Source organism: Staurois parvus, unplaced genomic scaffold, assembly GCF_062004578.1.
Source record: "Staurois parvus isolate SC_StPar_1 unplaced genomic scaffold, SC_StPar_1.0 ptg000064l, whole genome shotgun sequence".
Classification (NCBI taxonomy): domain Eukaryota; kingdom Metazoa; phylum Chordata; class Amphibia; order Anura; family Ranidae; genus Staurois; species Staurois parvus.
The window spans coordinates 5,380,785-5,403,309 of NW_028317860.1; the positions used below are offsets into that span (position 1 = coordinate 5,380,785).

The following is a 22,525-nucleotide window of genomic DNA, read 5'->3' on the forward strand; positions in this document are numbered from 1 at the left end:
GTACAAGTTGATCTTGGTCTCATCTGTCCATAGGATGTTGTTCCAGAACTGTGAAGGCTTTTTTAGATGTCGTCTGGCAAACTCTAATCTGGCCTTCCTGTTTTTGAGGCTCACCAATGGTTTACATCTTGTGGTGAACCCTCTGTATTCACTCTGGTGAAGTCATCTCTTGATTGTTGACTTTAACACGCATACACCTACCTCCTGGAGAGTGTTCTTGATCTGGCCAACTGTTGTGAAGTGTGTTTTCTTCACCAGGGAAAGAATTCTTCGGTCATCCACCACAGTTGTTTTCCGTGGTCTTTCGGGTCTTTTGGTGTTGCTGAGCTCACCGGTGCGTTCCTTCTTTTTAAGAATGTTCCAAACAGTTGTTTTTATATATATATATATATATATATATATATATATATATATATATATCTATATATATCTATCTATCTATCTATCTATCTCTCTCTCTCTCTCTCTCTCTCTCTCTCTCTATCTGTACCCGTCCTACCCATGCCACCATTGGCGGCTACAGAGGTCAATCACCGTGTCCCGACCAGAAATTCCCAGTCGGCACCCAGCGATTGCCAGCTAACACTAACAGGGGAGAGACCTGTGTGTAAACACACGTCTCTCTCCTGCCAGAGCAATAACATGCTGCTGTGTATTTCTCCGCACAGGAGAGAAATACACAGCAGCATGTTTCCCAAGTAAAACACACACACAGCACATTATGTAAAACAGCACACAGTTAACCCTTTGATCGTCCCTGACCCTTTGACTAACCACTTCCTGCCCAGTGTCATTAGTACAGTGTCAGTAGTTTTTATTAGCACCGATCACTGTATTAGTGTCATTGGGCTGTCAGTGGCAATTCCCATCCAGTGTCAGAATGCCCACCTGCTATAAGTCGCTGATCACCACCATAACTAGTATATAAAAAAAAAAGGAAAAAATTCCAGTACATATACCACCATTTGCAGACGCTATAACTTTCACGTAAACCAACTAATTTACATGTATTAGGATTTTTTTTAGTCGCACAGACATGTAGCAGAATACATTCTGGCCTAAACTTTTGATGAAATTGGATTAAAAATTTTTTTTCATTGGATATATTTTATAGCAAAAAGTCAAAAATACTGTGTTGGGTTTTTTTTCAAAATTGTCAGTCTTTTTTATTTATAGCACTAAAAGTAAAACCCGCAGAGGTGATCAAATACCACCGAAAGAAAGCTCTATTTGTGGGGAAAAAAAAGGACATATATTTCATTTATGTGCAACATTGCGTGACCATGCAATTGTCAGTTAAATTAATATAGCGCTGTATCGCAAAAAATGGCCTGGTCAGGAAGGGGGGGGGGGGGTAAATCCTCTGAAGAGCAAGTGGTTAATCCGCACAAGAGACACGGTAGATTGCTTCCACGGTTTAGCGGTAGTTATTTTTGCGCCTAGCAAAATAACAAAAAAAAAAAATCAAGCGTTGGAGGCATCTAGGGATGCCATCTACCGGAACATTAAGAAGAGCGATGTAGGGCGTCTGAAGGACTGACACTTCTGTGACTGCGCACTAAGGTCAAAGAAGCTACAAATGCGTGGACATTTCCACCTAACATGGTACATAGACCCTCACAAGTTACAACCTTGAAAACAAAAGCGGAGATACAAAGGAGAACATTTTGGACAAAAGGTGTCAGCATGAAGTACCATCAGGTAATTACCTTCAATTTAGCTTCAGACAAAGCAAATGTTCAGGATACCAGTTAATGATCTTAGAAAACACTTGTGCCATAGATTCAGATCTCTTTCCTCCACAAGGTCCCTTTCCCAGTCTAGCATATAGGAAACTTCGGAAGGTGTGCCCAGGAGCAGCCTATATATGAGAGATATGCCCCCTTGTTGACCTGTGTCCTGCGTGCACCACTTTTCATATGGGGTTACCTTATATTTTTCCTGATTCGAATGCTGAATATCAAGGATTATTTTAAAGAGTCACAAAACTCTGGTTTAAAAAAGAAAAAAAAATTCATTCAAGTATGTTTTTTTTATGCAAGAATGTAGTTTAAGTGACACTAAAGCTTTGCTTTTTTTTTTTTATATAACAAACAAGTCTATCCTTACCTGCTCTGTGCAGTGGTTTTGCACAGAGCAGCCACTGATCCTCTCTTTCCGAGTCCCCACCAGAGCTCCTGGCTCCTCCTGCAACCGCTGAAAGCCAGCTTCTCCTCCTCTCCCTTCCGCCGGCATTCAGCAGCTTCAGAAGGAAAAGGTTTATTTTGCTATTCAAAATAAAAAATTCAAAATTCTGAACCATTTCATTTCATTGTGGCCCGCGACCAGTTTGCCAAGTCACTTAAGCAGCCCTTGCTCTTCAAAATGGCACCCCTAGTCTACGGACTATGAAATGTGTACTGTGTATAGAGCAATGCACATGACCGCAGTCAACAATGAGTGCTTGTTCCAAACAAACGGAAGTGAGTGAAAAGGGGGTGGTGTGAGAGCTCACAGGTGATGTTAAAGGAGGCAGAAACACAGTAAGGGCTCATTTACACTTGCTTAGAAATGTGGCATGGCCATGCGGTTTGTTTTTTTTAAAGTGCTCTGAATGCCACTCAAAAGATCCGGTCACCAAATAAAATGGTAAGCTTACAGTCCTGTTGACACATTGCATTTGCTTTGTTTCACTTTGCGTTAAAAAGTATACCCCATGTCGCTTGCCTACAGCACCTGATGCTTTTCAGAGGCTTTTATTCGGCTTTAGCTTCACTTTGTTTTGAAGGTATGAGATATCACAGAATGCACTGGGAGACCAACAAGCAAACCAGAAAGACATCATCAGTCGCTACCGATTCATGTGTATATATTCTGGAAGTGTCTGGTGCAGACATATCTGGTGTACATATCTGGAGCAGCAGGAAAGTGAGCAGGGTCCAGACCACAGCAGAGCAACTAGCACACTAGACAGCACACATGCTGTGCAACATGGGAATGCTATAGCGGAAAGTGAACGGGGACCAGAGAGAGAGCACTGAGCAGTGAAAGATCAGCAGAGCTGGGAGACCAGAGCAGGAGAAACTAGCAAAGTCACATGTGGTGTGCAACATGCCCAATATAGCGGGATGTAAGTGGGGACCAGAGAGAGGCATCGGCAAATCAGTGGATCAGCAGAGCTGGGGGATACTACCGAGTGGCCCCAAGACAGAATCCTGGGGCAGACCACTCACAACTCTAGACCAGAGTTCCTTAAAATTCCCTCAAATATCTTACTGTATGTAAAACAAATATGAAAAAAGTGTCCAAAATGCATTGAGCAATGCAACACACAGAACAGTAAGCAAATTATTATTATTATTATACAGTATTTATAAAGCGCCAATAGTTCGCTCAGCGCTGTACATTACAAAGGGGGACAGAACATGTGACAGAACAATACCAATACAATGCAAAACATGAGGGGATTGAGGACCCTGCTCTTTGGAGCTTACAATCTATGAATAAGCCCCAATAGCAGACAATAAAGTACCATATCTTCAGTCATCTACTAGGAAATGATCTTACCTCTAATGATCGCACAGGGTTTTCACACACGTAAAGATCAGAAAATAATCTAAAAAGATAAAAAAAAAAACTAAAATTAATTTTAACAATTCAACATGGGATTATACTTAACTTGCCCTCCAGAGGATTTACCCCCCTTCCTGACCAGGCTATTTTTTGCGATACGGCACTGCGTTACTTTAACTGATAATTGTGCGGTCATGCAACACTGCACACAAATTAAATTTACATACTTTTTCCCCACAAATAGAGCTTTATTTCGGTGGTATTTGGTTACCTCTGTTTTTTTTTATTTTTTGCACTATAAAACAAAAAAAAAAATTACCAACAATTTTGATAAAAAAAAAAAAAAAAAAAACAATTTTTTTTACTTTTTGCTATAAAACATATCCAGTAAAAAAATGTTTTAAAAAAAATCTAATTTTTCAAAAAATTTAGGCCAAGATGTATTCTGCTACATGTCTTTGCTACAATAAAAATCCCAATACATGTAAATTAATTGATTTATGTGAAAGTTATAGACATGGCAGTATATATACTGGAATTTTTTTTTTTTAATACTAGTAATGGCAGCGATCAGCGACTTACAGCAGGCATTCTGACATTTGGGGGGGGAACTGACTGCCACTGACATTGCAATGACACTAACACAGTGATCAATTCTAACAAAAAGCACCGACACTGTACTAATGACACTGGACAGGAAGAGGTTAACATCGGCGGCGATCAAAGGGTTAACGGTGTGCTGTGTTGGGTTTTACTGTATGCGCTGTGTGTGTTTTACTATGTAAACATGCTACTGTGCATCTCTCTGCTATGCAATGGTAAGGCAACGCACACATGTGCCCTCTACCCAGAAATGCAAAATCACGTATATACACACACACACGTGATTTTGCGTAGCCCTGCTGCCCTGTAGCAGTAGTTCTGTTATAGGGCAGTTGGGAAGCGGTTAACATACCGTGCTTCATATGTGGTCCTTTTAGTCTTACTCTTCATTAATAGATTTTTATCGGTTTGCATATATTTGCCTACAGCTTTAACAGGTATTACTATACAACAAACAAATCACTTATATACACACACATGTACCGCATACCTGTTAATGTGCATCTAAATCTGGTTAATGTTCATTTTCATGTTTTTAGAAATGTAAAAAGCTGTTTTTCCCCGAAGAAGCAGGCTCTGTCCAGCGAAACGTGTCAAAAAAATGCTCAAGATGAAATAATGTGATCTATTTTGGAGTTATATCATTGTCGATATGGTTAAGTTGATTTAATGTGAACTATTTAGTTTGGAGATGTAGCATCCTATAAATCTAATTTCAGATCTCAAACTCCATAGGCCAAGCGTTTGTCATATGTGCAATTTACTCCCCTGCTTGGGATTTAAAATTTTGGTATGTTGTAGTGGTGCACCGAAATTAAAATTCTGCTGCTGAAACCGAAAATTCAAAATGCACTAGGCCGAAAACCGAAACTGAAATGCGCAGTTTTTAAAAATTAATGTATATTTTTTGGAAAAAAATACACTTTGATTAAAAAAAAATATATATATATACTCCAATTTTTTTATGAAATATGAAAGAGGATGTTATGGCGAGTAAATAGATACCAAACATGTCATGCTTTAAAACTGTGCATGCTCGTGGAATGGTGTGAAACTGTGGTACTTAAAAATCTCCATGGGTGATGCTTTAAAAATGTCTACAGGTTAGCAGTGTAAAGTTACAGAGGAAGTCTAGTGTGAGAATTATTGCTCTTGCTCTGGCATTCGTGGTGATACCCAACGTGTGGTTTGAACACCATTTACATATGTGGGCATGGCCTACTTATGCATTCACCACTATGTGCAAGCATGGGGGGACGGGAACACTTTAAACTTTTTTTAAAAAATTTATTTAATGTTTTTTTGGCAGAGAAAGGCTTAAAGGCTAAGCCTGACACTCCCTTTTCCTGATGAGCACCCAATCGGTGCTCATTATACTGAGATACAATAACCCGTTAAAAATAACAGGTTAAAAATATGAAACGTTTAAGTCGCCATAAAGCCCCTTTTGTTTTTAAAAGCACCTCCGATTTAAATAAGAATTTAAATTTTTTTTTTTTTCTTTTTATCTGGACAAGTAGATTGTCATGAGGGACAAGTAGATTGGGACACTGATTTAGTGCCTGGACAAGTAGCTTTTTCAAAAATGTTTACACCCCTGCACTTGCTTTTAAAATGAATGTAATTTCTGAACAAAAACCATATACTGTCTGAAAATTCATTTGATAGAGAAAAGTTTTCTGTTTCAAATTTCTACATCACTGCAGTTGGAAACAAACGTTGATTTGATTCCAGTAACAATTACAAAAAAAAATCAAACAAACATCCTTAAAATTAAAACTTTGTTTGTTTGTGTATGGACATCATGAGTTACAGCAGGCGCAGGTAGTTGCATCAAGCTACCTGTCTATGACAAGGGTGGCAGTCGTGCATAATATTATAGTACAATCCTGTCTGAAAATCTGCAAGAGAGCATTCTAGGACTTTTAAAAAATATTTTCGTTAAATAAATTTGATCTCCAAGACTGAGGATATGTACCAGATTAAACCTCTGAACACACACACACACACACACACACACACACACACACACACACACACACACACACACACACACACACACACACACACACACACACACACACACACACGTTATTCTCTTTTTAAAAACTTTAAATAACTAAATTATACACCACACTTTGGAGGTTTTTATCCAATTAATGAAATAAAAAAAAAAATCGACCAACTAATCGATTATGAAAATAATTGTTAGTTGCAGCCCTAGTACCAACCAAGCTCCTCCACAGAAGTGTACATGGGCACAGTGGGAGCTCAGTCAGGACAGTGACATATAGTCAAGAAATTGGAAGGGGGTGGTGGCTTCCTGAGTCCTGAGCACTCTGTCTCCCCTTGCAGCGCAGTACCCGACAGTGTGAGTGCAGGTACAGTACTGAAGATTTTTAAAAAGGTTGTGTGTGCACAGTATGTTTAGGTTTATATGTACATTACTTTTAACCTTGACCTCTAATCCTCTATGATCAGAGCTGCTTTTTTAGGGCTCGTTCATAACAGCAGCAAGGACTGCTACTCCTGTGAATAGCGACCCATGCTTTTTAGAGGCATCTGACAAGCAGTAAACAGGTGATATGTCGCTTCCTCAACACCTGTTTTAACCCCTTAAGTGTACCATCACTGTGCCAGAACTGCGTGTGTTGCATGTGGTTGCGCGCCGCTTGCAATACAGCCCCATTCACCTGGGGGTATACTTCCAGCCACGGCTACAGCACATGTACAACCCTGGCTGTTGCCTCGGAGGATTAAAGCAGAACTAGACTGCATCTGAGTGCCACAAACCAAAACCACTACTTAAATTTTTAATACTCAAAGCAAAATCATCCGTCCACCCATCTCTCCTTGCTTTATTTTGCTGAAAAAACACCACCTAGCATTTCTGGCAGTGGCCATCTTGCGTAAGGGCAGATGATTCATGCAGCATTTACTTCCTGAAATCCATCTGTCCTTAGCTCATGCATGCAGGCAGGAGGATGGGCTTAGTTGAGAAAACCCCTCCTCCCCTCCTGAAGACACATGGGATGTATGACATCATTTGCCTAGGCATGGAAACAAGGAAGTACTCGAAGAAATGTAAATAAATAAAGTTTAAAACAAGTAAATATAATACACCTTCCTATCCATTTACTAATGCTAGCAGCAGAAGGATTAAGAATAGTAATCGTTTATGGAGAGAGTGAAGTTCTGCTGGAGTAGTCAAGGGTGGTAAAAACTACTCAACCACCAACCATATATGAGGGGGGGGGGCCTACAGCCTACAAAACGTTCCTTCCAAAGGACAGATCCTGGCCGGATAACATGCCCACCCGATAGGGTTTCACAAAAACACAGGATGAGGACCATACTGCCATCCTTGCAATGTCTTCCTATTAAGCACCTGCTCCAAGATGTGACTAGTGATCTAATGAAGTGTGCTCCAACCTTAGCAGGTGACAAATGACTTGAATGCTTGTAAGCTAGACAAATGGTCTCTCCAATCCACCTAGCAATTGGACTTTTGGAAGCATTACTGCCCTTCTTAGAACCACTTAACAAAACTAGGAGTTGAAAGGGCTCCCTATGAACTCCAGATATCTAATAAGACATCTTCTAACAACTAAAAAGCTGAAGCATTCCTCCTCCTTATTTCTAGGGAAACTGCAGAAACTGGGTAAAACCACCTCATGACCTATGAAAATCAGAAACACAGGGCAAATAGAGCAGGTCCAATTTTAAAATCACTTTGTTTTCTAAAATAACTAGGAATGGATTCTTACAAGACAGAGCCTGCAATCCTTCTACTAGAGGTCAATGCCAATAGAAAGACCATTCTAAATATCAAAAACTAACTTTGCTTCCCCCAGCACTTCAAAAGGAATCCTCCTAAAGGAATTCAGCAACAATGACCAATCCCAAGGGGGAATAGCCTTGATCATCCACCTGAGTACATTGAATCCTAGCCATAAGGAACCGCCATACAACTTGATCCTCAGCAAGACTTGTATCTATGAAGACTGAAAGAGCAGCAACCTGTACTTAAAAAGGGAGCTGGTGGACAGGCCCTGGTGCTGGTGGACAAGACCTTAGCAACTCCCTCCTGAAGAAAGTCAAGGACAACTGGCACAGAGAAAGATTATCATCCATTCTTCCTCTGTCAAGTTCTAAATGTTTCCCAGACTTTGCCTTAAGTTCTCCAATTTGTTAACTTGAGACCCTGTAAAACAGGGTCAATAGTTCTGTCTGAAAATCCCCTAGTTTTTAAGATCTGCCTTTTAGCCTCCAAGCAGTCAGATGAAAGATCTGAGGGCTTTCTAAGACCGGACCCAGAAATAAGAGATCCCGCCAAACAGGCAGGACCCACAGGGGGAAACTGACATATATCAGAAGAAAACCAATATCATATATCAATATATATATATTACATATCAATATCAATATTACATCTGCTCATTCTCGGATGATCTTCATGACCACCAGTGGACACAGAGCAAACTGAGGGAAAGCATACACCAGCCCAAACTGTCAAGGGCAGGCAAACGCATCTGTTCCCAGAGCTGCCGGATCTATCGCCAGGGTGTAAAACCATTCCACCTTCCTGTTGTACCTGGTCACTAAAACATCCACCTATGGATTCCCCAACTTTGCAACAACCTCTTTAAACATTTTTGGGTGGAGTTCCCAATCGCTGTTGGTCACCCTAACCCTGCTTAAATAATTTGCTAGGTCGTTCAGGGTTCCCTTGACATGAACTGCCGAGATGGATGCAACAGTCTTTTTCGATCACCTCAGATCTGAAGGGCTGGGGTGTCTGAACAGGCTGAGATAAACCACACCATAACATCCCTCAACAGAACTTTGTCTTCCAGCACCTCTAAGGCTTTCTTGATTGCCAGCAACTCACAAATATTTGAAGGATTGTCAGGCCTCAGGGTGAGCTCTCCACTCCCCAAAGATTGGCATGCTTGGTCAGTTTTATGGGCGACCTTATCACCCAGGATTTCCCTGTCTCAGATTCCTCCCACCAAGATCCACCAAAACAGAGTCAGAGAGAGACAACAGTGTGTCCAAAGACTCACATTTGCAATTCCAAGCCCAAAGGAGAGAACTCTGGAGACACCTGGAATGCAATTGAGCATAGGTGACTCCTGCAATAATTGCTGTCATGAGACTCAAAACATTCATCTGTTGACGAATTGATAATCACGGGAGAGCTTTCAGAGTTTTTCCTGACTCGTGTATCAGATATCAAAGGAACGCCTTTGTCTGGGATAGCAGAAGACTATATTTTTCCTGATTTAATCTCCAGACAAGCCTAGATAACGTCTGCAGAACCACCTGAAGATTCAGAGAAAGTCACAAACTGTTCAGTTAGAAAATCCAGAAATCGTCATAAAAATGGAGTTATTGAAAATTCCCTGGAGTCTGAGGGCAGCCATAACTTCGGACATAATCTTTGTAAAATTCCTTGGTGCGGCCGAGAGACCAAAAGGCAGGGCCCTGAACTGCCAATGCTGTAACCCTTCCTCTGTCTAGTTAGCAAACTGCAGGAACTTCTGATGCAAGTGGTAAATCAGGATGTGAAGATTGGGAACTTGAAGATCCAAGGAAACCATGAAGACGTCCCAACAGATCTGATTTCTCACCAAAAAATATTTTCCATGCGGAATTTCAGGTAAATGAGAAACCTGTACAACCGACTTAGGTAGATGATCATCCAAAACTTTCTTGAAGGTTTCCATATAGAAAAATGTGGGTGTAAAAACCCATGAATCTCAGAGTTTCTGGAACTTGCACAATCGCCTGTTCCTTTACCCACAGAGAAAGCAATCTCCTCATGGCTACCCTCTTCCTTTGGTCTCTTGGCAGATTGGCAATGAAAAATCTCCAGCCTAGGATGCGGGAGAGATCTAGTTTGCAATCTTCCCATTATCTGGAGAATGTAGGGATTGTCTGTCAACTCTGCCCACAGATTGCAAAAATAAGGAAAGTGTTCTCCCTATCCCCAGCCTGGCATCATTGTGACCCTTTGGAGAGGGCTGAAACAGAAAAAAAAGTGTGCCTCCTTTGCCTTTAGCTTTGTCATAAGGCCAATTTCTTATTCTGGCCTTTAATTAACCTCTGTACCCAAAATGACCAAAATCCCGGCTACACATGTAGCAGCCAAGGCTGATCCTAAGACAAAAGCTGACGGATACCATGCCTTATAGAGCAGCGATTACTCTTTTCTGTCCATCTGATCCTTAATGACACCAGCATCCTCAAAGGAAAGGTCTGTATTCTTGGCTACTTGGGCAGCATCCAACTTGAGACACTTAAAAAGGGACTTCTGCTCCTTGGAATAGAAAGGAAACCACATTTAATGTGCTATTTACCCCAAGGTTCAGTGTTGGGACCCTTACTTGCAGTTCAATTTTGGGCACCAAGTCAAAAAAAGAACATTGGGGAACTGGAGAAAGTACAGAGAAGGGCCACCAAACTGATAAGGGGCATGGAGGAGTTCAGCTATGAGGAAAGATTAGAGGAACTGAATTTATTTTCTATTGAGAAGAGGAGATTAAGGAGGGATATGATCAACATGGGTAAATACATCAGTGGTTCATATAGTGAACTCAGTGTAGAGCTATTCACCTTGAGGTCATCACAGAGGACAAGGGGGCACTCTTTATGTCTGGAGGAAAATAAATTTAAATCTCCAAACACGGAAAGGTTTCTTCACAGCAAGAGCTGTGAAAATGTGGAATAGACTCCCTCAAGAGTTGGTTCTGGACAGCTCAGTGGATTGCTTTAAAAAAGTCTTGGATTATTTCTTGGATACACAGAATATAACTGGATACTAACATTTATAGGTAAAGTTGATCCAGGGAATATCTGATTGTCTCTCGAGGGATCAGGAAGGAATTTCTTCCCAGCAGGAGCAAACTGGATCATGCTTTGCTGGGGGGGTTTTGCCTTCCTCCGGATCAGCTGTGGGTGTAGGATTATAACTTTTTTTTTTTTTTTTTGATGGTTGAACTGGATGGTCTCTTGTCTTTTTGCAGCCAGACTAACTATGTAACTATGTAATTTACAAAAACAGCTTCCTCTCTGGATCCTGCCATTCCTTGAGGGCAATATTCCAGAGAAACTGATGAATTGGAAAATTCTTGCATTTATATTCTTGAAGGCCGCTATGCAAATTACCTTGTACAGAAAGAGCTGGTTGTGAGTCTTTAATCTGCTGTGAAGTATAGAATACATTCAGCAATTCATCAATATCTTCTGCCAGAAAAAGATACCGCCCTGAACAGCCATTATCTTAATCCCCCAAGGATGAACTATCTCCGGACAGAGAACCACATTTTTCTCCACCCTCCAAGTCTGACACTGGCTGGGAACTCAGTTTCCAACACAAACAGGCCCAGCCTCTACTACCAGTGTCTTAGAGGAAGGACCTGTGAACTTTCAGTCTCAGACAGCAAAGGTAAAGGGGGCAGCTTGGGATCTAAATCTGCAAAAATGGATCTAAATGCCTTAAAAGGATGTAATCATTTCCTCACGTACGGGCTGACATAATTTTGCATGCATGAGGTGGATTCTGTGCCAGCCACCTGAACAACACAACCCTCACAGAACAACTTAGATTATCTTTTTATTCTTATTAACCTGGAAAGAAAAATGAAAACCATTACTGAATTCCCCAGGATCCCCTACAGTAGGCCAACGATTACGCTGTCTCCATCAGATGTGTCACTCACATCCATCATGCAGAAAGAGAAACCCCTCCATGCACTCAATCTGTGATTCAGGGATCTTCCCCAGCTGCTGCACGCACTAATCCACCACTTCTGGACAATTGGAAATAGAAGAAAAGACAACCAGTGTTAGAAAGCCATATCTTGCTAGTAGTTAGCATGCCCCCGCAGTGGATGCTGAGCTCCTTTAACTGGCCCAGAAGAAAGTGTGTCAGCACACTTCCAGTACCGGCGCCACCTTGGCATCCCCAGAGCCCACAATCACAATGTCCTTTCAGCACCATGTTACTATACCCAGCCTGCAGGAAGCTAATAGAAAAAGCACCACCCCCAACAAGAAGTGACACCATTGCCTCTATCTTGGTCTACCTGACCACGCTTCCCGCAGTCCAGGTGGCCGCAATCCTCTTCCCAAGCAGCCCCATCCACACGAGATCCATAGGCAGCATAACCTGAGAGAGGACATCAAAAAGGGGACACCTTCTGGCAAAGCCTGACTGTAGAAAACAGGCACACTTGGCCTAAGCCACCAGAAAGGGGGTCCGACAACTATAATCACCAGACCAAGGAAAAACAACAAATGTAACGCTGTGCTCCTGGATGGTTAAAAAAAGAAAAAAACAAAACAACCGAAGGAGGAAGTTCAGGGGGAAGGGGGCTATTTAACCACTTCAATACTGGGCACTTTCACCCCATTCCTGCACTGTCACATTCTGAATGACAATTACTCAGGCTTGCAAAACTGTACAAAATAAATTTGTATCTTTGTTTTTTAGACAGATTTTTTTGGGTGGTATTTAACCACTTCCAGACCGGACACTTTTACCCCCTTCCTGACCAGGGCAATTTTCAGCTTTCAGCGCTATCACACTTTGAATGACAATTGCGCAGTCATGCAACACTGTACCCAAATTAATTTTTTAGCATTTTTTTGAGACAGATAAAGCTTTATTTTGGTGGTATTTATTCACTGCTGGGATTTTTATTTTTTTTGCTATGTAAATGAAAAAGTCCCAAAATTTTGAACAAAAGTGTTTTTTTTATAAAATTTTGCAAATAAATAATATTTCATCATAAATCTTTGCCAAAATGTATTCCGTTATCTTTTTAGTAAAAAAAAAAAAAAATTAGTTTATAACCAAAAATTATAATTTTTATACATTTTTTTTTACATTTTTATTTTATTTTTTTATATTATTTTTTATTTTTTACATACTGTCACCCTAGCAGTACAGTGTCACCATGGTGACACTGTACTACTTGTGGGGGGTGATGAAGATTTTTTTTTTTTTAACAATGATTGCTTTTACACCCATATAGGATGTAAAAGCAATCATTTCTCTTTCTCTCTGTGTGCATTCCTGCACTCATTGAGAAGTACTGAGTGAGCTGTGATTGGTCACAGCTTGTCACATGGTACAAGGCTGTTGTGAATAGCCTTGTACCATGTGACCTCTGTGATCATTCACAGATTTCATACGTAGTAAGCAATGATGTCACAAGTGACATCTTGCTTACTACTTTGCATGTGATCAGTGATTGGCCAATCAGTGATCACATGATCGGGACCTCGTACAGAGGTCCCGTCCGACGATCGGTGTTTCACTGTGTCCGGAGGACACAACGGGCACCGGATCGCGGTGCTGCGCGCTCCCAGGGAGCGCGCACAAGCAGGGTGCGGGGAGGCCGTTCATAAACGGCCACCCAACCCTGTACTGCCACCGTCTGGCCGTTTATATGCAACGGCCGGTCGGGAAGTGGTTAATCACCACTGGGTTTTTTAATTTTTGCTAACTTTAAGAAAATCATTTGTTTGTTTTTTTTCAAAAAGTTTCATTTTTTTTTTGTTTCTGTTATAAAATTTTGCAAACAAGTAATTTTTCTTGTTCAACGTGCACTGATGAGGCTGCACTGATGATCAGGACACTGATTAACAGTGTAAATGCTGTACTCACTGTACCCCCACATGCTGTCTCTCTGTGAGGAAAACCAGAAGCTGATAACCGGAAAAACAACCATTTACATTGTGACAGCTGTGATCGGACAAGTCTGCAAAGCAATGCAACAGCGGTCATTGCATCGTAGGTGCAATCCGCAGGCTCCCGCAAACCATCCTTCCAGCCCCAGGTTCCTATGGAGGTATGGACCTACCACTGTGGGGCTATCACTGTCCTAGTGATCCATTGAGAGTCCTTCTGGCATAGCGAACGTATAGCCTTTTATTCACAATTCACTCCACTCACACAACCATAGTGAAAAAAAAAAATAAATACTGTAATCAAGTAAATGTGAAAGTGACCATGTTTCACATTATACCCTAAATATGGGCATGACATGAAAGATCCTCAGGACAGTGGAATTAGCCTTTAATTTGTACAAACCAAAACCAATGCTGCAGCAGGTTGGGCACCAGGGTCCTAGGGAGAACGTTATTATACAGGATTTATATAGCGCCAACAGTTTGCTCAGCGCTTTACAATATAACGGGAGACAATACAGCAACAATACAGTTCAATACAAGAGGGTTAGGAGGGCCCTGCTCCTTGGAGCTTACAATCTAAGAGCACTGTAATTCGTGTAATCAGGGCCACATCGTGGATACTGCTATTGATGAATAACGTAAAGTAAACACACTCACTGTGTAGGAGGAGATACCACAGTCTCCGTCATTGTGCCTGGGCTGTGGATATGAGGTTCAATGCAAGTACTGCAGTTACAACCTGTAAACAAAATACAAAATGCGTTATCGACAAGTTCATCCACAAAATGTTCCTTGTACCTCTGAAGAATATACTGAAGGTACTCATTTTGAGTTGTTGTTAAAGCAGTATTAACCAATAGCCCCCCAGCCAATAGCCGCTTGGTGGCCGGCAAAATGCTGTAGATTTCCGGGTGGACGCCATATGGCGTCCTCCCGCACATGCGCAGTTTTCGCGCATGCAGAGCCGCGCAGCGGCGTGATCTGTCACCGACTGTGTACCTTGGACACGGCCGATGACAGATCTGCGTACCAGCCCCCGTTGCCGGTACCATGTGACCAATCACAGCAGGTCACATGACAGTTGTATACAATGGATGGCTTCATTCATGCCATCCATCACAGCTAAGCACAAAAAAAAAAAAAAAAACCCTGAATGAATCGATGTCATTCAGGTAAATGCTTGCTTATACTGTAGCAAAGTAATTCTTTGCTATAAGCAAATTGTGTAAAAAAAAAAAAAAATACTGATCACTTCCCCAAAGTAGTACAATGTTACTATGGTAACATTGTACTACTTTGGACATAGTGAAATATGAAAAAAAAAATCTTAAAAAGAAAAAAATGTAATAAAAAATTAAAAATAAAAAAAATATTTTTTTTTTTCCCACGCTGTCACCAGTCAGTGTCCCTGATTACCGCCATGCCAGTTATATGATGACGCTGTACTGCACTGGTGACAATATGAAAAAAAAACAAAAAAAAACTGAAAATAATTATTTTCATTTTTTCATTTTCCAAAAAATGACAAAAAAAATACAACTTCAAAAAACTCGCCATGCCTCTTATATAAGTACGTCGGACTGTCTACTTTGCAAAAAGGGGTCATTTGGGGGATATCTGTACTGTTCTGACATTCTTGGACCTCAAGAAATTAGATTGGCTGTCAGTACTTCAGGATTGATCAATATCCAGATATATCCCATAGTTTGTGAACTCTATAACTTTCCTACAAACTAAATAATACATCCTAATTTGGGTTATTTTCACCAAAGACATGTAGCAGAATAGATCTCGGCCTAAATTTATGAAGAACAATTATTTATTTGCAAACTTTTATAAAACTGAAACAAAGAAAAACTTGGTTTTTTTTTCAAAATTTTCAGTCTTTTTTGTTATTTAGCAAAAAATAAAAACCCCGGTGGTGATTAAATACCCCCAAAAGAAAGCTCTAGTTGTGTGAAGAAAATGATAAAATTTTAGTTTGGGTACAGTGTAGTATGACCGCGCAATTGTCATTCAAAGTGTGAGAGCGCTGAAACCTGAAAAATGGCCTGGGCAGGAAGGGGGTAAAAGTGCCCGGTATGGAAATGGTTAAACCCAAAAGCAAACATGTATTATTTTGCAGACTACCAGTTTGTAGATGTGATGGCTGCATTCATTTTCTTTTTAAGGCTTTCTTCTATTTTCATCTGGTGATCTGGCCAGCAAGTTTGTTTTTCAAAAGAACAAGCTCTCTTGCAGTTACAGAGAAGACACAAACCATTTACCACTTAGATTTTTTTAGTGTATTTAAATCTGCTGGTACTTCTAAACACCCCCATAACCCCACACTGACAATGCTGCAATCCAAATCTGCCCCCTGTATGCCTTCATCCAGAGTGGCATCTGTATAAGAGAGGAGGGGTGTTACTGGTCAGATCACTAGGTGAAATCAGAGAGGAAAAAAAGCCTAAAAAAAGAAAAATGAATGCATACACCACCCTTTCAGCCACACAGGTGCTTCAGTACCTTAGACAGCAGCACCCTTCTCCACTGTTTACCTTGCCAGGATTTCTCACTGGTGAAATTTAAGAATGGCTGTCCGGTCTCTTCTGAAAAAAATAAAAACTGTAGCGGCTGACTTTTAAAAAAACAGCCACTGACCTATCCTACGATCCAGCAGTGTGTTCGCACCAGCCGAGTTCACCGGCCATCCTCTCTCCACAGTGCCTGAATCTTAAGTGTGGGCACTCGTCTGTGATAGATTTTGCCCTCACAGCCGTATGCCCGCTGCGCATGCGTTAGTGCTGCGCATTGTGAATGGTACCGAAGTCTTCGGGGACCTTTCCCAGAAGACTATGGGGAGGGGGGGGGGTCAACTTTCACTTACAATCGTCTAGGCCAGTGGTCGGCAAGCCACGGCTCGCGAGCCACATCCGGCTCTTTACACACTTTAATGCGGCTCTTCTGTGTGCCGGGCGCCCGCTCCCCTCCCCTCGGGCGGCCGCCCCAAAAGTCAGGACTCTGCAGCTAGCCCAGCAATGGGCAAACTACGGCCCGGCGGACCTTTTAATCCGGCCCGCGGAGCGTGGCAAACATTGGCTGTCAGGATGTAGGCGGGGCAGCGTGACGAACCTCCTCTCCTCTCACAGTCCGCCCTGAAGACCGGAACGGCGCGGGAACACGGCAAGAGGAACGCGCGGAGCAAAGGTAAGTGAATTGACACAATATGGGGAATGAATTACTATAGGGGGGATGAATTACTATAGGGGGGATGAATTACTATAGGGGGGATGAATTACTATGGGGATGAATTACTATGGGGGATGAATTTTCAGTTTTAAAAATGTGGCTCTCAAAATAAATTTCAATCGTGGTTTTGGCGAGATTTGGCTCAGTTGAAAAAAAAGGTTGCCCACCACTGGTCTAGGCCAGTGGTGGGCAACCTTTTTCTTCAACTGAGCCAAATCTCGCCAAAACCACGATTGAAATTTATTTTGAGAGCCACATTTTTAAAACTGAAAATACATCCCCCATATAGTAATTCATCCCCCATATAGTAATTCATCCCCCCTATAGTAATTCATCCCCCCTATAGTAATTCATCCCCCCTATAGTAATTCATTCCCCATATTGTGTCAATTTACTTACCTTTGCTCCGCGCGTTCCTCTCGCCGTGTTCCCGCGCCGTTCCGGTCTTCAGGGCGGACTGTGAGAGGAGAGTAGTTCGTCACGCTGCCCCGCCTACATCCTGACAGCCAATCTTTGCCACGCTCCACGGGCTGGAATAAAAGGTCCGCCGGGCCGTAGTTTGCCCATTGCTGGGCTAGCTGCAGAGTCCTGACTTTTGGGGCGGCTGTCCGAGAGGGAGGGAGGGGAGCGGGCGCCCGGCACACAGAAGAGCCGCATTAAAGTGTGTAAAGAGCCGCATGTGGCTCGCGAGCCGCGGCTTGCCGACCACTGGTCTAGGCCACGGGTGTCAAACTGGCGGCCCTCCAGCTGTTGCCAAACTACAAGTTCCATGAGGAATTGCAAGATTGACAGTTACAAGCATGATTCCCAAAGGCAGGGGCCTGATGGGACTTGTAGTTTTACAACAGCTGGAGGGCCACCAGTTTAACACCCCTGGTCTAGGTGGTTGGAGTGGGTACCTGTCAAAATCGGATTGTGGATCTTCATACAGAAAACTGACTTCTATTGCAGTCCTTAACCACTTCCACTTGAGTGGATGTCACATGACATCCTGGGGTTTATTTGGTTGTTCTAGGATGATGCTTGCAGCTACAGAGAACATCCTGGTATCAAAATCTGCAGGCGGTGATGCTCTTTTATGTAGAAGTGATTTGAGTGGCTATACAGCCACTCAAATCACTGCTACAGGTGGCGGAAAGGGAACCAGGACAGCTAAGACAGGCAGCATCCTGTGCACTGCATAGGGAGGGAGGAACAAGTGTTGTTCCTCCCTCTTTGTGAGATCAGAAACCAGAAGCACCGAGGATTTTGTCACTTCCTGTTTCAGTTGTTTGTTTACTGGCCTATTACCAACCAGTGTAGCACCCAACCACACCAATCTATGTCTGATCAACTGCATTGGAGGCCAGAAGAGATACAGTTAGGTCCATATATATTTGGACACAGGCACAATTTTAGTTTTTTTCAGGTATTTAACAAAACATATTCAAGCTATAGTTCTATAATGGATATGGGCTGAAAGTGCACACTCAGGTTTAATTTGAGGGTATGTACATCCACACTGGAGGAAAGGTTTAGGAATTACAGCTCTTAAGATTAGCCATCCCCCCTTTTTCAAGGGACCAAAAGGAATGGTCAATTGAATCAAAAGCCGTTACATGGCCAGGTGTGGGCTACTCCTTTGTTATTTCTTTATCAATTAAGCAGGTAAAAGGTCTGGAGTTGATTCTAAGTGTGGTATTTGCATTTGGAATCTATTGCTGTGAACCTACATCATGCGTTCAAAGGAGCTGTCCATGCAAGTGAAACAGGCCATTGTAAGGCTTCAAAAATTAAACAAATCCATCAGAGAGATAGCAGCAACATTAGGAATGGCCAAATCAACAGTTTGGTACATTCTGAGGAAAGATGAATGCACTGGTGAGCTCAGCAACATAAAAAGGATGGACGTCCATGGAAGACAACAGTGGTAGATGATCGCAGGATCATCTCTATGGTAAAGAAAAACCCATTCACAACATCCTGACAAGTGAAGGACACTCTCCAGGAGGTGGACGTATCATTGTCAAAGTCTACAATCAAGAGAAGACTTCACAAGAGCAAAAACAGAGGGTTCACCACAAGGTGCAAACCATTCATAAGCCTGAAGAATAGAAAAGCCAGATTAGACTTTGCCAAAAAACATCTAAAAAGCCAGACCAGTTCTGGAAAAGCATTCTGTGGATGGATGAAACTAAAATTAATCTGTACAAGAATGACGGGAAGAAAAAAGTGTGGAGAAGGCTTGGAACAGCTCATGATCCAAAGCACACAACATCATCTGTAAATCATGGTGGAGGCAGTGTGATGGCATGGGCATGCATGGCTTCCAGTGGCACTGGGTTATTGGTGTTTTATTGATGATGTGACAGAAGACAGAAGCAGCCGGATTAATTCTGTAGTGTTTGGAGATATACTGTCAGCCTAGATTCAGCCAAATGCAGCAAAGTTGATTGGATGGCGCTTCACAGTACAGATGGACAATGATCCAAAACACACTGCAAAAGCAACCCAGAAGCTTTTGAAGGTAAATAAGTGGAATATTCTGCAATGGCCGAGTCAATCACCTGATTTCAACCCAATTGAGCATGCATTTCATTTGCTGACCAATCACTATCAAAGTCATGCAGGCTCCACCTCCGCAACATCTCCAAGATACGCCCGTTCCTCACCCCAGACACCACTAAACAACTCGTACACTCCCTTATTATCTCACACCTGGACTACTGCTACTCCCTTCTCACCAGCCTACCCCGACAAACACTATCCCCGCTCCAGTCTATCCTGAACTCAGCGACTAGACTCATACACCTCACCAACCGCTCCACTTCGGCCGCCCCCCTCTGCCAATCCCTTCACTGGCTCCCGATTGCCCAACGCATTAAATTCAAATTACTAACTCTGACATACAAAGCCATCCATAACGCTGCCTCAAACTACCTCACCGACCTGATACCCAAATACCACCCTACCCGTGCCCTTTGCTCCTCACAAGTCCTCCTACTCTCTAGCTCCCTGGTCTCCTCCTCCCACGCCTGACTGCAGGACTTCTCCAGGACTTCCCCCATCCTCTGGAACTCCCTATCCCAATCCATCAGACTGTCACCTACACTCCTCACCTACAGGCGCACCCTGAAAACCCATCTCTTCAGGGAAGCCTACCCCACCCTCACCTAACAGCCGTTCTCCTACACTCCTCCTACCACTCCATCCCCCACAGCCACTTCCTCCTGTACCTCTACCCCCTCCCTCCTAGATTGTAAGCTCGAAAGAGCAGGGCCCGCAAACCCCTTGTGTATTGTATTGTTACTGTATTGTCTCTTGTACTGTCCCCCACTATAATGTACAGCGCTGAGCAAACCCTTTGGCGCTATATAAACACTGTATAATGTAATATAAATATATATATATAGATTTGGGGTCCTATGTAATTTTCTAGCATAAACAAAAAAAAAAATAAAGAATCAGATTTTTATATGTACGTGAGAAAAAAAATGGAAACATTACATGGTTTGCAGGTGTGAGAGAGTGACATGTTTCATGTTGAAAGTGATGTAACATTCTTTTGCCTCCGCTGTGTGATGAGACACCTAGCTAACAGGAAGCCTCACATTCGTCATTCACTGTGTGTACTGCTAGTAATACGGAGTCGTGTCAGCGCATACTCAGATTCAAAGAGGGCAAAAAGTTGATGAGCGCTTAGCTGGTGCTTCTGACTGAAGTTAATTTATTTGCCGTGTCGTGAGGTACAGTATCAAAGGTTATGACGGCATATACAGTTTGAGAAAACGTCATCTGATAAGCGCAGGCGACATGGTCACCTGATTGAAAGAGACAAAAAGGACACTACGTAGGACTGTGACCCAGAATGAGAAAACAACTGCTGCAAAAGTGACTACAGAGCTCAGTCTCAGTCCCGTGAAGACACGACTCTGTATTACTAGTCTTCTTTGGTCAGCTGACCATGTTATCAGAAGACGTTTTCCCAGAAACTGTATATATGTCATCATAACATTTGACACTATACCTTGTGACACAGCAAATAAATTGACAACTTCAGTCACAGAGAACCAACTAAGCGGGCACCAATAATTTGCCCTCCTTGAAGCTCAGACATGACTCCGTATTACTAGCAGTACATGCAATGAATAACTAAAGTGAGGCCTCCCACCTGTTAGCTAGGTGTCTCATCACACAGCAGAAGCAAAAGAATGTAACATCACTTCCGCTTTCAACAGGAAACATGTTGTCACTTTCACACCTGCAAATTGTGTTTCCATTTTTTTGTCCAACCCGTATTTAAAAAGCAGATTTTGTTGTTGTTGTAAGAAATCACAAAGGACATCCGGCTCTCCTAACAAAAGGAAGATGGAGGCTCAGGATGCAGTGTGTGGTGGAATGCAACTGAACAAAGCTGGATTTGCTTGCTGTGCGCGTATCTGAAAAGAACTCTGCATTAATGGTGCAATTTTCTTGCTTTTTTTCTATATTCCAGTCCAGTGACCCCACACCTCTCTTTTCCTATCCTGGGGTCACTGGCCAGGAAGAGAGGTGACATCTCCCTCAGGAGGACACAGACTGTAATACACCTTGACAGATGTCCTGCTCTTTACTTACTCCATCAAACCCTACAGCAGTTCTGGGTGAAGCCATCCTGGGCACAGTCTGTACACTGGCAGTGCTCTGCAGTCCACCCTCCCCCATATACAGGGGCCACACTGACAGCTCTGGGGCCCAGAACAGCCTACTATGAGGAGGAGGCTCCCCCCACTCCATAGGTTATGATCGGTGACCACAAAAGCGCAGTGTAATGGACTTCTTAGGACAGTCAGTGTACTGCACGGAGCCCTGTGGAGGGAGAACCGCGCCTGTACTCACCGTGCACCGTCAGAGCGGATCCCCACCTGCAGCCGGGAAAGTTCTGGATTCGCCGGGCACTTACTACAGCTGTCAGCGAGGAGAGGCACACAGTTAGACAGAGCGGCTGTATGCTGCGCAGCGGCGCCCTCTGCTGCTCGGATGAACACAGGCAGGAGAGACTTCCGCACTGACACTGGCCGTTCTACACAGAGGCAGAAAGACATTGGGGGGAGGGAGAGAGGGGGGATTTATTAACCATTTCCCCTTCTGGGCAGAGCAGTGCTTATATCTCTGCTATAGACTTGTGTATTCAGTAATAAAATCATATTTTTTATTTGTCCCTCATTTGCAGCCACAGTGGTCACTGTATTGGGGCAGATGTGTAGGCCTCTATAATCAATGCAATACAAAGGTGTTACTCTGCACTACACCGTCACACAGACCTTTTCCTGATCACATTATTGCTTTAAAAGTCCACTATAAGGCCCCACTCACATCTCAACGCAGTGCACAGGCAGGTAGAAACATGGTTCTCCCTCGTGTTTGCAAATGTGCGCAATGCTTATGGTGTCTAGACGTGCGCTAGTTTTGTTTTGTT

General features: G+C 42.7%; 1 protein-coding gene across 1 annotated transcript in view; it reads right to left on the reverse strand.

Moving 5' to 3' along the window:
* The window catches only part of SUGT1 (SGT1 assembly cochaperone of MIS12 kinetochore complex), a 202,686-nt gene extending 180,623 nt beyond the window's left edge, over nt 1-22,063 (reverse strand). The window contains exons 1-3 of the mRNA XM_089668800.1: nt 21,946-22,063; nt 14,515-14,596; nt 3,547-3,595 (exon numbers count right to left, since the gene is read on the reverse strand). Coding sequence (XP_089524926.1) covers nt 3,547-3,595; nt 14,515-14,546 — 81 coding nt within the window. The 5' untranslated portion in view covers nt 14,547-14,596; nt 21,946-22,063. The remainder of the gene's footprint in view (nt 1-3,546; nt 3,596-14,514; nt 14,597-21,945) is intronic.
* Between the last annotated feature and the right edge of the window lie 462 nt (nt 22,064-22,525).